Source organism: Protopterus annectens, chromosome 2.part2, assembly GCF_019279795.1.
Source record: "Protopterus annectens isolate FY-2018-M chromosome 2.part2, PAN1.0, whole genome shotgun sequence".
NCBI classification, from domain to species: domain Eukaryota; kingdom Metazoa; phylum Chordata; order Ceratodontiformes; family Protopteridae; genus Protopterus; species Protopterus annectens.
The window spans coordinates 414,090,429-414,107,182 of record NC_056730.1 but is presented as its reverse complement, the minus strand read 5'-3'; the positions used below and the strand labels follow the sequence as shown (position 1 = coordinate 414,107,182).

The window sequence follows — 16,754 nt, the reverse complement described above, 5'->3', positions numbered from 1 at the left end:
GATCGAGTTTGCTTAGCATTAAAGAATACTACAACCAAAGGATCAACTAAACATCCTAACCTGATGTCATCTGATATTGGCAGCACAAAAATCCTAAAAAGGACAAACTACAGGTTAGGGGGACGGGGGGGGGTTGCTGACAAATGAAGTTACCTACTCAGATGGAACGTTATGGTGAGTACATAACTTCTTTATCTGAAGTAGTTAACTTCATTTGTTCATCAACCTGTGGGACAGAGTCCCCAGCTACCAAAAAACTTGGGAGGTCCTCATGGAAGAATATTCCGGAGCACTGCAGAGCCAAAGGATGCCCTCCCTCTAGAAATTATATCCAGCTTGTAATGGGTAATAAAGGTATGGGATGAAGCCCAAGTGGCTGCTGAACAAATATCATCCAAGGACACCCTGGACCAAAAGGCAGCAGAAGTGGAAATCGATAGAGTAGAATGGGCGTGAACTCCGACAGGTTCTGGTCAGCCAGAACTCTCATATGCAAGAAGTATACATTGTGAAATCCATCTGGACAATGTAGCTTTTGACACAGGTTTACCCAAGAAGGGTTTAGCAAAGGATACAAGGAGTTGCTCAGATTTCCTATGATCAGCAGTCCTGTGTAAATAGAACCTTAATTGTCTGTGCACGTCCAAAGAATGTAATTTGTATTCACCTTTGTTTTGATAATTTGGGGAAAAAAAACGGTAAATTGATAGATTGATTAATGTTGGACTCAGAGACAACTTTAGGTAAGAAGGAGGGATTGGTCCTGAGGGAAACTCTATCTTTATGAAAGACCAGATATGGCGGTTTGGCGCAAAGGGCTTGAAGCTCTGAAACCCTTCTAGCCGAAGTGATGGCAATGAGAAAGGCCGTTTTCCAAGATAAATATTTTAGATCCACCGAAGCTGCAGGTTCAAAGGGGGGGCCCGTAAGAGCCTGAAGAACAAGGGTTAAATCCCACAGAGGGACTGCATCCTTAACAGGAGGCCTTAACAGGAAAGTACCTTTTATGAAAGTTTTGCAGATCTTGGAAGAAGCTAATGAACCGAGATCACTTCCCACATGAAAGTGTGAAATCACTGCTAATTGGACTTTGACGGTGGAGGAGCTAGCACCTTGATCAAATAAGTATGACAAAAACTCGTAATACAGCTGGTATCGGGGCTGTAAAGGGATCCAAATGTCTATGTTCCGCCCAGATCGAAAAATGTTTCCATTTGCTCTTATAGACCTTTCTAGTAGAAGGTTTATGAGCGGCTACTAAAATAGCTTTAACAGAGGAGGAGATACCGGGAGTCTTAGCTATGACTGGAACTGGATCAACCAAGCTGTGAGCTTGAGATTTTCCAGGTTTGGAGTTGTCAACTCCAGGGGGTGAGAAATCAGATCTGGAGTGGGATCCAAAATCCATGGAGGATTGACCAGATGAGACCATAGGCAAGGGAACCACGTTTGCCGAGGCCAGAATGGGGGTATGAGGATCACTCTGCTCCGCAACCGACGAGCTTTCTGCAAGAATTTTACCATGAGGGGAAGAGGTGGATAAGCATAAAGTAGACTGGATGGCCAAACATAGACTAGAGAGTCTCTGGGGGATTCCCCTGGTGGGGGAAGTAGAGCGAAGTACTCGCTGCATTTTGCATTCGAATGCGACGCGAATAGATCGCAGCAAGGTTGACCCCACTTGAGGAAGATCTGCTTCGCTACTCTCGGGTTCAGAGACCACTCATAAGGTGAGAGGATGGTTCGACTCAACCTGTCTGCCAAAATGTTGGACCGACCCGGAATGTGCGTTGCTATGAGAAAGCGGTTGGTGGCGATCGCCCATTCCCAAACTCTCATGGCCTCTTGACAAAGCGGATAGGATCTGGTTCCCCCCTGTTTGTTGATATACCAGACTACTGACATGTTGTCTGATTGAATCGCAATTGTCCCTAAGGGAAGAAGGGCCTGGAGTGCTTGCAATGCTAAAAGCACCGCCCTCATCTCTAGGACAATGATGTGCAACAAGGTCTCCGAGTGTATCCACGTGCCTTGGACGGTTCTGCCCATCCAGTGCCCCCCCACCCGAGGCGAGAAGCGTCTGTGGTCACCGTGGCTTGGGGTGGGGCGATAGAGAAGGGGCGCCCTTCCCGGAGATCTGAGGATTGGATCCACCAGAGTAGGGACCTCCTGCAAACCTTGCTGAGGGAGACAGACGTACTTAACGGATGTTGCAGGATGGACCACTGGACCTGCAAGGTCCATTGCAGGACCCTCATGTTTAGACGAGCTAGATGTGAAAGATTGATGGCTGCAGCCATGGAACCTAGCGCCCTCAGGACCAATTCCGCTGGGGGAGCCGGGGATTGTAAGAGGGCCATCACGTGGAATGTCAAGGTTCGAAGCCTATCCGGAGTTAGGAAGGCCCTCAACAGGTTTGTATCTAGCCTGGCCCCTATGAAATCTAAGGTTTGAGTTGGTTGAAGGGAGGATTTCTTGAGATTGACTGAAATTCCCAGATGAGAGGCCAAGTGAAGGAAGTAATTCCTGGCTGAACAGAGTAGATGCCTGGTGGGGGCTGTCAGGAGCCTGTCGTCTAGGTATGGAAAGACCTGTATTCCCTGAAGCCTCAGGTGGGCCACTACAACTGCCATCACTTTGGTGAACACCCTGGGGACTGTGGTGAGACCAAAGGGAAGGACTCTGAACTGATAGTGGCTGTCTCCCAGCCGGAAGCGGAGAAACCTTCTGGATCATCTGTCCATCAAAATGTGGTAGTACGCATCCTTGAGGTATATAGAGCACATCCAGTCATTCTCCTGCAGAAGTGGGAGAATGGACTGAATGGTGACCATCCGGAACTTTTCCTTGGCAACCGACAGGTTCAGAGTGGACAGGTCGAGGATTGATCTTAAGTCCCCCGTCTTTTTTGGCACCAGAAAGAACCTGGAGTAGAAGCCTGATCCGGACTGATCTTGGGGGGATGGGCTGGATTGCTCTTTTTTCTAGCAGCTGCTTTATTTCTGTGGCTGCTCCCTCCCTTTGATTGGGTGGGACATCGGGGAGGCTGCGGGGTCTGAAAGGGAGATTCACAAAGGGGATAGTGTAACCTCTGGATATGATTCGAAGCACCCAGCGATCCGTTATAATGGACTCCCAAACTGCTAGGTGCCTTGAGAAACACCCCTTGACTGCAGCAGTTGGGTAACCCCCTTCAGGGCTGCTGTGCGGGCCGATCCGAAAAGGGTTCTCTCGACCCCTCTGCCTCTGGGCCAGCATCCACCCTGTCCTCCTCTGCCTCTGAAGGATGAGGGGTCCAGAGCGAAACGGGGCAGTTGAGATTTCCAGAACCACATCTTCTTTTGTTTCCTGGAGAAAAACCTTTGGGGAGCTGAGGAGCGAATCCCAATGGCAGACATCATCTTCCCGTCTTTCTTGCTCTGGACCAGCGTGTCGCGAACGGTCTGGCAAAACAGTGAAGAACCGTCAAAAGGGGCATTTGCGAAGGACGCCTTGAAGGGTTCCGCAAAGTCGCAGAGACGGAGCCAAGCATGCCGCCGTAAGAAAATGCCCACTCGCTAGCTCTAGCAGCTCCTTCCGTGGCATGGGAAAGAAGCCGCATAGAAGTGTTTGAAATGGACTTAAGAGTGGCCATTCGGGCTGGGAATGTTTTCTTATCCTCGGCCGACATGGACTCTGGGGGCGACCCTGTGTATTCTTTGATGAGATCCCGCTGGAGTCGTATCACATGTGCCATGTAGTTTAGCGACCTTACTGAGAAGGTGGCTGAAGCAAACATCCACTTCCCTATGCGGTCCATCGTCCGAGACTCCTTGTCGGGAGGGTGGACCGAGGAACTCTCCTGGGCTAGTTCCTTCTTGGTGGCAGCCGCCACCAACATGGCATCTACTGGAGCACCCTTGCTCCAAACCGTCCTATCTGTGGGTGGACTGAGAATTTTGTCTGGTCTCTTTGGTATGGGTCCACAGTGTCCGGTTCCTTCCATGCCCTGGTAGTGATCAGATCTACCAGGGGATTGGCGAAAGGGGAAACCCAAGAGGTAGATGGGCCTGCGTCAAACGCCTCCAGAAACACAGACTCGGTGGAAGGTTTTTGGGCTGACCACCCCCCTCTAATACGAAGCATTTCCATAATGTCTCCAAAGGAGGCGTCCTCGGGGGGGGGGTGACCTTGGGGAACCTTCCCCTTCCTCTAAGTCTGTGTCCTCTGTCAGGGACTCGGGTGAGTCCAAGTGCATCCTCTTGCACTTACGTTTGTGAGGAACCTCCTCGGGGGGGGCTGTCCGAGGATGCCTCACCAACCACATCCTGTTCCTCTAAGGGAACCATCTGGGACATAGGCGCAGGCTGTCCCTGGGGCCGGGTGATGGAAGGCAGGCTCGCCTGAGAGGGAGTGATGGGTGGAACCGCAGCAGGAGCCTGGAGTCTCGAGTCCCTCGACAAGACCCTCTCCACAACATCGAACGTCTAAAGGGAACTGCTCTCTCTAAGATCCGAGAGCAGTCCCTTCGGATCCGAGGTGCGGACCGGAGCCGGCACCGACGCAATCGGATCCGAAGGGCCAGTATGCTCTGACCGAGATGGAGCCGAAGACACACTGACAACTCCGGATCTGAAGATCAGCTCACGGCTCCGAGAGCTCGGATCCGAAAATGGACCCGACAAACTCGAGGGTGCAGTTGGAGCCAAAGTAGGGTGTACTATCGGCGCAGAGCCTCCCCCGGCTCCGATGCTGCCTGGATCTGATGGCTCCGAACCCCAGAAGTGGGTCAGAGAAGGAGCAATTGGGGCGAAAAAAGGGGTCGAGCTCCCCCCCTGGGGGGGGGGCAGAAGCACTCCCATCTGCAGTTGGGCCTGGAGAAACATACGCATCATCCGGTCCATATCTGCATCTGACAAACTCCGGGTCGATCTAGATGAGGCCACAGAGGCAGGCCTGGAGTGATGCCTCGAAGACCTCGAAGGCGACCAGGTCCCCTCCTCCTCCGGCTCCGGGGAAAAGCGGGGTGAATGGAGCCGGGAAGGAGAAGGCCTGGACGCCCTAGGAGAGACTAACTGCTTAGCTGGCGGAGCCGAAGAGGAAGCTACAGCCCGCCGCTTCTGGTGCTTCTCCTTCCTTTTCTCCCTCCTAGATTCCCTCTCCTCCTGAGCCACGGTGGGAGGGTGAGTCCCGGCCAGGGGAGCAGTGATGGAAGGCGGGACCGCTGCGGTAGCAGCCGGTGCCGCCGAGGGAGAAGAGGACGAAGCAGAGTCCGGGGGCAGAAGTCCCGCCAGAATCAGCTTCGACGTCTTATCCCTCAAAGCCCTGGGGTTGAAGGCTGCACAAATTGTGCAGCCCGAAGAAAGATGGTCAACCCTAAGGCAGATAACACACCGAGTGTGGCCATCCACCAAGGATAGCTTATGGCCACACTCGGTGCATTTAGAAAAGAAGGTTTTAGGGGCCTCAGCCATAGTAATAAAGTAGGCCCAACCCACACACACCTTCACACACACAGAGAGAGGGAAGATTAGACTAACTAAAAAAAAATAGAAATTTTACCAACAAGACTAGCAAGTTAACTAAAAAAGGGAAACAACACTCACTCGTCTAACAATTAAACTAAGAAATTAGATCAAAAAGGTAATATTTTTTTGAAAACTCACGAAACCCTATGCCTGGAAGTCATTCTAGGTGCTTGAATAAGCCACGGCAAACTCGATCTGAGGACAGAGAAGGATGGCAGGGGGTTATGGGTAAGGGGGAGGAGCTTGGAGCTCGGATCTTAGCTGAATAAAGCTGCCGGCTCGGATCCGATTCGGATCCGATACCCACAGGTTGATGAACAAATGAAGTTAACTACTTCAGATCACATGTTATCTGATTAATTAATTTTAGATGTGTTTCTGGGATTAAAACGGCCCCCCCCAAAAAAAATAAATAAAAGCATGCTATTGTGTTTCTTTATGCAGTTTACTGCCAGGGTTGTGAAGCTTAACTGAATAGTACGCCGCCTCCCGCTGAACGTTCCTTTCTCTTTTTTTTTCCGTGGCAGCAATTGCTGATGAATGTAATGGTCATAAATGTATTTTTAGACCTTTTTCAGCTATATCACAAACTCATACAGGTACAGCACAGATTATTTGTTTGATTTTAGATGTTTCCTGGCATTTGTACAACACTCTCAGTCAAATTACGATAACGGTAATCAAGTGGTATTATCGCAAAAATCTGATTGCGATAATACGCAAGAACCAAAAAATCTTGACGACTGGATGGGAAAAAGAAAATTCACCCTGAAGAAGTCCACAACGTTAGGACGAAACCTGGGTTAATAGAGTCATTTGTAACCAGTTACTTGCTTTGCTGCTGTTTTTATACTGCTATTAAATACTTTTGGACATCCAATCCACCGTTTTTCATCCAGTTTGTGGAATAAGTTCACAGCAAGAGGTTCTCCTGTTCGAATCACGGCTGGAGTGCCTTCTGTGTGGAGTCTGCATGTCCTCCCCGTGTTCGAGTGGCCTCCGAAAGACATGCATGAATGGGCATGCCTCGGCTGAAGGTTGGGTGTCGGGCTGGCAACTCGGCACCATAAAAAAATCTACTCCAATCATTAGCGGACCGGAGTTCTGCTGTGGCGAACCCTAACTGGGAAAAGCCGAAAAAACAAACAGCAGCATTTAGCATACTGTTTACTGTACATTTGAAAGTTAATTACAGAACAATATGAACATCTAGAACACTGATGAATTAAATTAAGAAAAACTAGTAACACTTACAGTGACTTATGACAGAAAGACTGAGTTTTGAACAGACCCTTTATTTGACAATCAGTGTTCCTCATCATCAGAAGTACTCCACAAATCAGATGCATAAAATCAAAGTGTAATCCCAAAAACGTCTTGGCAGAGAAACTTAAAGAAGAAAGTAGTTAGAACACTGAAGTTCCCTTATCAGAAGATGTGGTATTATTACTTTATTTACAGGACTGCAGGAATCAGTGAAACTCAAACCCTATACAAGCAGCTGGCAACAGACAACCCCGAAGAGATATGTGATCAGATTCTGAAGCACATTTAATGGATGTAGTCTTCCAGTATCACCATTAGCAAATCTAGAAAACCAATGGTATACAAAAATCTCAACTTGTCAAAGTCAGACAGTATCCAAGCCTTCATTTTCCTCCTACTGTCTTTAAATCACTCCCCAAATGGTCTAACTTGACAAGCAAGTAATTCCTAGGAAGGCATGTCCTAAAGTATGAAGCCTGGACACATGGCACCTGTTTAGTGACAGAACACACACTACATGCCCTGCCACGCAAGACTGCCTGGGCATGGCTAGCACAAACCAAGTAAAACAGGAATATGACAATCCTGAATACAGAAAAATTCTAAGCGGAAGTTTCTTTTTAACCAAAAAACAAAATGGAGTATAATTATTCAGACTGCACAACTTCTTTAACCAGCATAAAAGAACAGAGTCATAAGACCTGACTCCTCTTCATAAGACATTCCCTCAGACATGAGATTAGAGAAGTTCCCCAAAAAGGGCCATGGCAAACTAAAAGCTGCAAGATAAAGTTTATCCAAATATGGTGGCACTTATTGAAGTGATGTGTACATGAAGCTGTGAGACTACTTTGAAGATATGCTCTAGGAAATGTCTATGTCTGGTAGATTCAAAATACATCTAACTCGTAAAGTGAAAAAGTATCAGTAAACTAACAAATTATACTTATGACATCAGGATGACAGGAATGACAACCACTACCTCAAGTAGTTGTCTGTCTCCTACTTCTCTGGAAGAGACTTGACCATACAGAAAAGAATGCTTAAGCAGAAATGAGATCAAGGATTCAGAGGTAGCTGGAGCTGCAAACCCAGTAAGTTATGGCCCTGAACCTGCTTAAGTAACTGGTCTTAGTAAGCAAAGCTCCATGTTCAGCAGAATAAAGAACCTGATATAAAGAACCCGATAAATGAGGAAAATCTGTTGGACTTTTTGCATTGTACTCAAAACTAAAATGACCTCTAGAAATTAACTAAGAGAAAACACAAACTAAAATAAAAAGAGGATCTTTTTCAATCATCTGTTGCCAGGTCCGAATTTACTACAAATGGAGTAATCTATAATGAATAAAGAAACAGTAGTGATCAAGTGTGACAATATTACTGATGCAAACACAATGGTACAGAAAAATGGAAAAAAAAAAGTTGGAGGAAAACAAAATACTAAGAACAAAATTATCAAATCATCTTTTAGATATATTCACAATACTCAACAAAACATTTTCACAAAAAAAGAAAAAAGAAAGAAACAGAGAAGAGCCTATCCTTTTGAAGCTAGTCCGAGCTATATGTCCTGAGATGCTAATAAGAATGGCAGTCACAAGAAGGAACACTGCTATCTGGCAGCTAAATGAACTCCTATTACCATATGACTGAATGGCCCAGAATTTTGAGAATATTGCACAACTGATTATGCTGGAAAACTTTGCTTCCAACAAAGGACCGATTAAATAATTAGATAAATATACAAAAGCAATACTAGAAAGAAAAGATGAACAAGAATGATGCATATTCAGACAAGATCATATGAACGAAGTATGTGTATTAGTAGCAGTAATAAATCCAGCAGTAAAGTAAAGAGGATTAAGGGAATCATGCTGAGTCGCTGCTTTGGCAATGCTCAATTACCCCCCGATTTATTAAAAACAAAATCATAAAATCTTTTTTGTAGGGGGTAAGCTTCTCTGTACCCCCATGTGAGGGGAGACCACAACTTTTACAGAAAAGCTCAGACGGCACAACAGTGGGGAAAACTGCAATCTCAGATATTGCTAAAAGTGGTTCTCCGTGACATTCTTTAAACCAAATACCTTCCTATTTAAAAGATATTTGCTAACTAGACATTAATCCAAGTTAAGAACATGAGCTATTACAAAGTCTCTTCCTGTAAACTAAGGGCTTGTGTCCTCAATCTCCAACAGAATACAGTGCAACTTTGATTGTCATTTAAATTCCACTGACCTTGGGCCAACCCTAAAAAGAGGTACCTGTGCCTGCAGGATCTTACCCAGGTACTGAATAAATAAACAATCACAGGAAAATATGGGTAGTGTTTATATTCAGTGGCACAACAGACAGCATTCTTAATATCATAGATTCATACCTAGGTACTAGGCTATTGGCCCTAGGGCCTATATAAAGCCTAGCCAAAAGGTACCCTGGCTTTCGCCATGTGGTAGTTCATGGGTACAGAGTTTTTACCAAAAGGGATGAAAATGCACTTTTTGGCATTGAGCTTGAGGCCATGGCATTGACAAAAGGCATCTGTCTCAGCGAGGCCCTTTTGTAGGATGTCCACATCTTTTGGAGTTTTGATTATAGCTCCTAGTTTGCAGTCATCTGCAAACTTCATTAGCCAAAGACCTTCTGTGTTAGCCTGTACTTCAGAGAAGTAGATACCAAACAGGAGAGGACCCAGGACTTAACCCTGTGGTACTCTACTTGTCACTGGTCTGAAGTTGGATTTGGAGTCTGCTACTTTCACAGTGTGGGTTCTGTCAGTGAGCCAGCTGGCAACCCATCTTGTGACATAGGGATTTATACCTAGTTTAGTGAGTGTATCTATAATTCCAGAGTGGGGAGATGGTGTCGAAAGCCTTGGCGAGATCTAGACAGGCTGTGTGAACCACCTTACCCCCATCTACGGCTTTGGTGACCGCTTCAAAGAAGTCTATCAGGTTTAGGAGACATGATCTACCTTTTACAAACCCGAACTGGGTGGGGTCCTGAGTTTGGAGATTACCAGTGTCATTGTTTATAAGTTCCATGATGATACGTTCCATAGCCTTGCAGACCAGGCTTGTCAGGCTAATGCAGAGTTAGTTTCCAGGGCCTGTGGTGGCTCTCCCTTTGTGGAGTGGGATAACCGTCGCTGTGCGCCATTCAGTGGGCACATAGCCTGAGGTGAGGCTATGATTGAACATGGTACTTGGGTGGGGTGCCAGATCGTTCTGTAGTTCATGTAGAACGCAGCCTGGGGTGTGTTTTTTACCTGTGCAGCCGTGATTACAGGAACTTTGCATTCTTCCGGTATAGAGATGGGCCCTTTAGGGGATGAGAGGGGGGTAAAGTTAGCACTGAACCTATCTGCCAGGATGTTGGCAATATCAGTTGGTTCTGTATATTTAGTGCCATTGTGCTGTAACTCGGAGCAGATCTGAGTGTTGCCATTGGGATTCTTGACATAGCTATAGAATGCTTTGTGGTTGTCTTTTGAGTCAGTGGTGATTTTGTTTTCGTAACTAGCTTTGGAGGATTTTATGAGGGATCTCAGCTTCTTACTGAGGCTGACCAGGGAGTTCCTCCAATCATGGGATTTTACTCCTTTATGCAACAGTTTCTTTCTTTTATTGCACAGTTTGTTTATGGCAGGGGACCACCAGATTGGCTTCCTTTTTTTGGAGGATAGCATCTTGGTTCTGTTAGGGATTGCACGATCCATGCACTCGTATAAGTACTTATAAAGTGCATTTGTGTAGGATTCAGCAGTCATACCTCTATTGTCCATCAGCATGGGTGTCGTGAAGTTTGCCACTTCGGTCTTAACAAGTGTGAAGTTGGCTTTGGAGAAATTTTTTATGGTGGTTTCCCTAATGGGGGGTGGGGGAGGGATGTGGATGTCTAGGGTGATTAGCTTGTGGTCGGATCTGACCGAGGAATTGACCTCTGGTGTGGAGCACCGGTGGCCCATGTTGGTAATAACTAGGTCTAAGATATTGCTGCCTCTGGTGGGGGTGTCGATAAGTTGATCCAAGGCATTGATATTTATGAATTCCAGAAAACATTGAGCACAAGAGTTGGTACATGAGTAGTTTTCCCAGTTAATGGTGGGGTAGTTGAAATCGCCCATTATTAGGGTGTTAGGCTGCACTCTAATACTTTCCAGTGTATCAAGAAATGAGGAGTGGGAATTCTGGGGCATGGTTGGGGATCTGTAGCAAGCTACAATTTGGACTGTGGTCTTGCCCAGAGTTAGTTGCACTTGGATAATTTCAGATGCATTATGCTGAGCAACTAGTCTGGGAGGTGTGGATATCCTTAATGAATATGGACACGCCTCCGCCTTTAGTGTTTCAGTCCAGGTTAGGTGGTCGAAAGGTGTGGTACGAATTATAGTCTGGTAATGCAGGGGTACTCTCTGGAGCCTTGAACCAGGTCTCTGTCAAGGTCTCTGTCACTGCAAAGATGTCGATGTTCTCCATTTTTAATGAGTGCCTCGAGTGAGTGCATTTTGAGGTTTAGACTTCTAGCATTGAGTAGCAATACCCTCATATTCTGCTTGCTTGTACCTGTTACGGTGGTGAATTTACCATTTGAACCTTGCCTAAAAAAGGCACTATAGGAAAGCAGTGGGTGTTATTACCAGTGAAGGTGCAGAGCAGCATAAAGGGGTACTGCACTCCTTACAGGATTCAACTGCTTGAACTGATGGAAGTTGAGGTGGATGCAAAAGACCCCATTCCATTTATCAAAAGTAAGGCAGTTTCATTTACTGTACATTACAAAAAATTATTTACATGTACATATTAATGACGTTTTAACATTTAACCCCACACTTGTGTTACCAATACAAAACCTTTTCAACACTCATCCTAATGCTTATAATAAATAGACATTTTTCTCCATAAAAACACATAATTCTTTTAAATTTTCTTTCATATCTTACATCTTTCCTTCACATACCTCACATGCAATCATAAGTAACATTTATAGAATTCTTGACTGAATATTCTAACTCTGCTTTCTTTCTTCCTTCCCTAGAGTCTTAGCCAAATTTCTCCTACTCATATGACTTGTCTTGAAAATAAGCAATGTATAGTGGAACTAACCCAGTCAACAAAAAAGTAAATAAGACAGATAACATTTTCTATGTTAATTTAACTGCCAAATTCTAAGTTTGGCACCTAAAAGCTTAGTGTAATACTTTCAAATGAGCACCAACTTAGACTACGCCTTACTTCGCAATCTTCTTTAACTTAAGTATAAGAAAATGAGATGCTCAGCATGTCTACTAAATGTTCCTGAAGTGGAATGAATTGTTAATCCAACAATGAAATTAAACCTAAATGTATAAACAGGATGTGGCCAAGCATAAAAATATTTTACCGTGAAAAGGGTGTCCTTGAAAACATTGGTAAAACTGGTGCTACGTTACAGGAACTGATTCTCCTTTCTGAGGTTTTTGCTGTTGTAATCTGCGAATTCTGTGCATCTACTACAGTCTGTGGATTTTTCAGTGCCTCGGTAATTTTCTGAGGTTTAGAACTCGAAGAGCTGTTACTTTGTGCCACAGAAATAGAGTCTTTTATTGCAGCCTCCACTTTCTGTGGAGATTCTATTTGCTCCCTAGACTGTGTTGGTGGTCCAGGAGCTTCAGTTAAAGCTGGAGAGGTAGTCAAAGGTTTCTGTATAGAAATACTGGTCTCATCAGATGGAGTTCCTAAAACCAAATATGACAACATGAGTACACAGAGGTCATGAGCAATGTGCATTATAACAGATGCTAAATAAGCCTTATTTTTGTAGCAGCAAGACAAGAAATGGTTCCAAGCCATATGACAGAACATTGTTATAAGCTCACCATTCCAGATCTAGACACATCACATATTCAAGAAAATGATGCATAACTATTTCTTATAACTTGTCTCTTTCCTCAAAGAGTTCAGATCACCCACATTCCTCTAGGTCTCTCATCCCTTTGTTCCGTCACAATTCCTGGGTTTTCCTCATTCGTAAAGCAATTAAGCTGCACAATGATCAGTATAGTTATTTTGCTCAGCTGCCTACTTCTAACAGGGTTCTACCTCCAGGCAACATACTTTGTACCTTCTGTGACAAGTTTTTATCACAAGGTACTATCTAGATGATACTGGCTATGTGCTTTACAGTTTAGTGTCCTTAACTGCACAGTACTGTAAGACTCCTCTGCTGTGCCACTATAGTGCATATTAAGAAGTTATGTCTTACCATAACGTTCCATGTTAGTTGTCTTCTTCTCGCCTTCTTTCTTGCTGGATGGGTTCGGAGCCGATCCTCGGCTCCGACTCGGCCTATATTATAGCTCGAGAGCTATTTTTACCGGCTCGAGGCAGCCCTATATCCCACAATACCATGCGCTAACTCCCCAGATCTCGTTTGGAAGCTAAGACATAGCATCAAAAGTAATATTATAATAATAATAATATTATAATCCTCTTTTACGAGTACAGATTACCTGCTAGTAATACTAAGGATACCATGAAAGACGCAACATATTGCATCTCCAGAAATGGAAGGACTCAGAACCTCGAGTCTATCCAGGCTAAGGGGCAGGAGGGAGGGACGCAAGAAAGAAGGCGAGAAGAAGACAACTAACATGGAACGTTATGGTAAGACATAACTTCTTAAAGTTAAGTTGTCATTCTCGCCTTCATTCTTGCTGGATGGGACAGCGTCCCTAGCATCTTAGTCCTGGGTGGCTCAATGAAACAGACTCCTGAGTACAGTGGAACCAAAATCAGCTCTATTTCTGGAGGCTAGATCAAGCTTGTAATGGGCAATAAAGGTATGTTTGGATGCCCATGTAGCTGCTGCACAAATGGCATCTAGTGGTAACCTTGCTTGAAAAGCCGTTGAAGTTGATAGTGCCCTGGTTGAATGAGCCTTAGGCCTAGAGGGTAGTTGCCTGTGTCTCAACTCATAGATCAAGGTAATAATAGATGTCAGCCATCTGGAAAGAGTAACTTTCGATACTGGAAGCCCTTTCTTGCCTGCAGCATAAGAGAGGAAGAGCTGGTCTGATTTTCTGAATTGTTTTGTCTTGTCTAGGTAATACCGTAATTGGCGATGAACATCTAATGAATGTAATTTTTGTTCAGCCCTGTTGGTATAGTCTGGGAAAAAGATGGGCAAATCAATGGAGTGGTTTAGATTTGCTTCTGATAACACTTTTGGTAGAAAGGAAGGGTTTGTTCTGAGAGTTACCCTATCTTTATGAAACACCAAATAGGGAGGACAGACAGACAAGGCTTGAAGTTCCGATATCCTTCTGGCAGATGTTATAGCTACTAAAAACAGCGTTTTCCAAGAAAGAAGTTTGAGGGAGCAAGAAGCTGCCGGTTCAAAAGGGGGTAGAATTAGTGAAGTTAGAACTAAATTCAAATCCCATTGTGGGGGTGGATCTTTAACTGGAGGTCTGCGTAACAAAATGCCCTTGAGAAAGGCTTTACAGAGTTTGTGGGACATAATATTTGCTTCTGAGAGTCCAACATGGAAATTAGCAATGGCCGCTAATTGTACCCTGATAGTGGCCGATGATGACCCCGAATGAAAAAGCTCCGCCAAGAAGTCTAGAACCTCATGAATGGGTGCATGGAAGGGATCTAAAGATCTAGTTTGTGCCCAGTGTGAAATACGCCTCCATTTACTCGCATAAGTCTTCCTAGTATTGGACTTATGGGAAGCCAGAATGATATCACGAACAGGAGGAGAAATAAGGGGAAGCCTGGCTATGGCTGGAAGTGGAGCAACCAAGCTGTGAGGTTGATGGAATGTAGAGACTGATGCAGCTTGCCCGTGAGGTGGGTCAACAGATCTGGAAGGGGTTCCAGATGCCAAGGCTGTTCCAGTAGGTATTTGTGCAGGAACGGGAACCAAACTTGTCGAGGCCAAAACGGGGCAATGAGGATCATTTTGGATCTCAAAGCGGTTGCTTTCTGAATTAGTTGCGGGATCAATGGAAAGGGTGGAAAGGCATAAAGAAGACCCCGGGGCCAAACGTGAACAAGAGCGTCTCTGAGGGGCTGGCCTGGGTGAGGGAAGAGTGTGAAGAAGTCGAGGCACTTGCTGTTTTGCGGAGTTGCGAAAAGGTCGCAGCAAGGCTGGCCCCACTTCCGAAAAATTCCGTCTACTACCGCTTGATTTAGAGACCACTCGTGAGGCATGAGGATAGTTCTGCTCAATCTGTCTATCAGAAACTGTTGAAATGAAATCGCCCATTGCCAAAGTCTGAGTGCTTCTCGACAGAGAGGGTAGGACTTTGTTCCGCCCTGCTTGTTTATGTACCACACTACAGACATATTGTCCGTTTGAATTGCTATAGTCCCCGTGGGAAGAGAGCTCTGAAGGGCCTGCAACGTCAAAAACACCGCCCTCATCTCCAGGACATTTATGTGCAGGTGGCATTTTGACTGTTGCCAAGTGCCCTGGACCGTCCTGCCCTGATAATGCCCCCCCCCACCCGATCAGCGAGGCATCCGTTGTGACAGTGGCAACCGGAGGGGGGAGAACAAACGGTCTGCCCTGAAAAAGCTGAGGGGAAACCATCCACCAGGAGAGATGTTTCTTGCAAGATGGTGTTATCAAAATGTTGTGGGTCATTGGCAGCTGCTGAAAGGACCACTGAGAAAACAGCATCCACTGAAGGAGCCTCATGTGGAAGCATGCTAATGGAAGTAGAAGAATCGCCGCCGCCATGAGGCCCAACACTTTCAAAACTAGCTTGACTTGGACTCTGCTGGACTGAAGCAGGAGCTGAACATTCCGCCTTATGTCTGTCACTCTCTGTGGTGGTAATGTTGCAGACATTTCTGTGGTGTTTAATACGGCGCCTATAAAGTTTATACATTGACAAGGCGACAAGGAGGACTTTGCAAAATTTATAGAAATACCCAGGCTGTTGCAAAGATGGATAGTATAATCCCTGGCCATTATGAGATCCTGTTTGGTGGTAGCGGAAATGAGCCAGTCGTCTAAGTATGGAAACACCTGGAATCCTTTTTGTCTCAGGTGAGCGGTGACCACTGCCAAACATTTGGTGAACACCCGGGGGGGCTGTGGTGAGACCAAAGGGCAGGGCCCTGAATTGAAAATGACTGACTCCCAGCCGAAAGCAGAGAAACCTCCTGGAGCGCCTGTGTATTTTTATGTGGTAGTATGTGTCCTGGAGGTCTAACGAGCACATCCAGTTGTCTCTGCCCAAAAAGGGTAGAATGGACTGCAGTGTTACCATCCGAAATTTTGTCTTTAACACATAGTTGTTTAACCTGCTGAGGTCCAAAATGGGTCTCCAATCTCCTGTCTTTTTTGGTACCAAAAAGAACCTGGAGTAGATTCCGGATCCTAGCTGATCTGCTGGGACTGCCTGGATGACTCTTTTGTTTAACAGCTTTTTTATCTCTAGCTGAGCCTGGCCCCTCTGCGGGTGGTACGCCTGGTAGGGGTTTTGGTGGTTGTACCGAGGGAAAGTGAGAGGAATTTTGTAACCCTCGGATATGATCTTCTGTACCCATGTGTCTTGAGTGATGGATTGCCAGGCTTCCGGGTACAGAGATAATCTTCCCGACTGCCTCCGGGTGGACAGTCGGGCAGCTTCTCAGGGATGCTGAAAGGGTTGATCAGGGAAGGATTCCTGAACCCTGGTTTTGTGGACCCCTCTGCCCCTGGGGCGTCTGTTATTATTCCCCTCTGCCTCTAGGGGAAATTCACCACGCAAGGCAGGCGAGTCCCAGTGGTTTGCGGAACCACATCTTTCCACCCCTCTGTCCCTTAGGATAAGGTCTAGAAGGCGTGGAAAAACGGACTCCCACAGCAGAGAGAGTCTTACCATCTTGCTCGCATCTGGTGAGGGTATTCTTCACCTGAGGCCCGAACAATTCCGAACCGTCAAAGGGGGTGTTGGTGAAGGACGCCTTGAAAGGGTCGGCAAAATTACAGAGTCGCATC

At 45.8% G+C, this 16,754-nt stretch overlaps 1 protein-coding gene across 1 annotated transcript in view; it reads right to left on the bottom strand.

The window, feature by feature from the left end:
• LOC122795952 (transcription factor TFIIIB component B'' homolog) overlaps nucleotides 1-16,754 on the bottom strand; it is a 905,227-nt gene that overhangs the window by 133,533 nt on the left and 754,940 nt on the right. Inside the window, exon 12 of the mRNA XM_044064434.1 lies at nucleotides 12,159-12,492. Within this exon, the coding sequence (XP_043920369.1) occupies nucleotides 12,159-12,492 (334 nt within the window). The remainder of the gene's footprint in view (nucleotides 1-12,158; nucleotides 12,493-16,754) is intronic.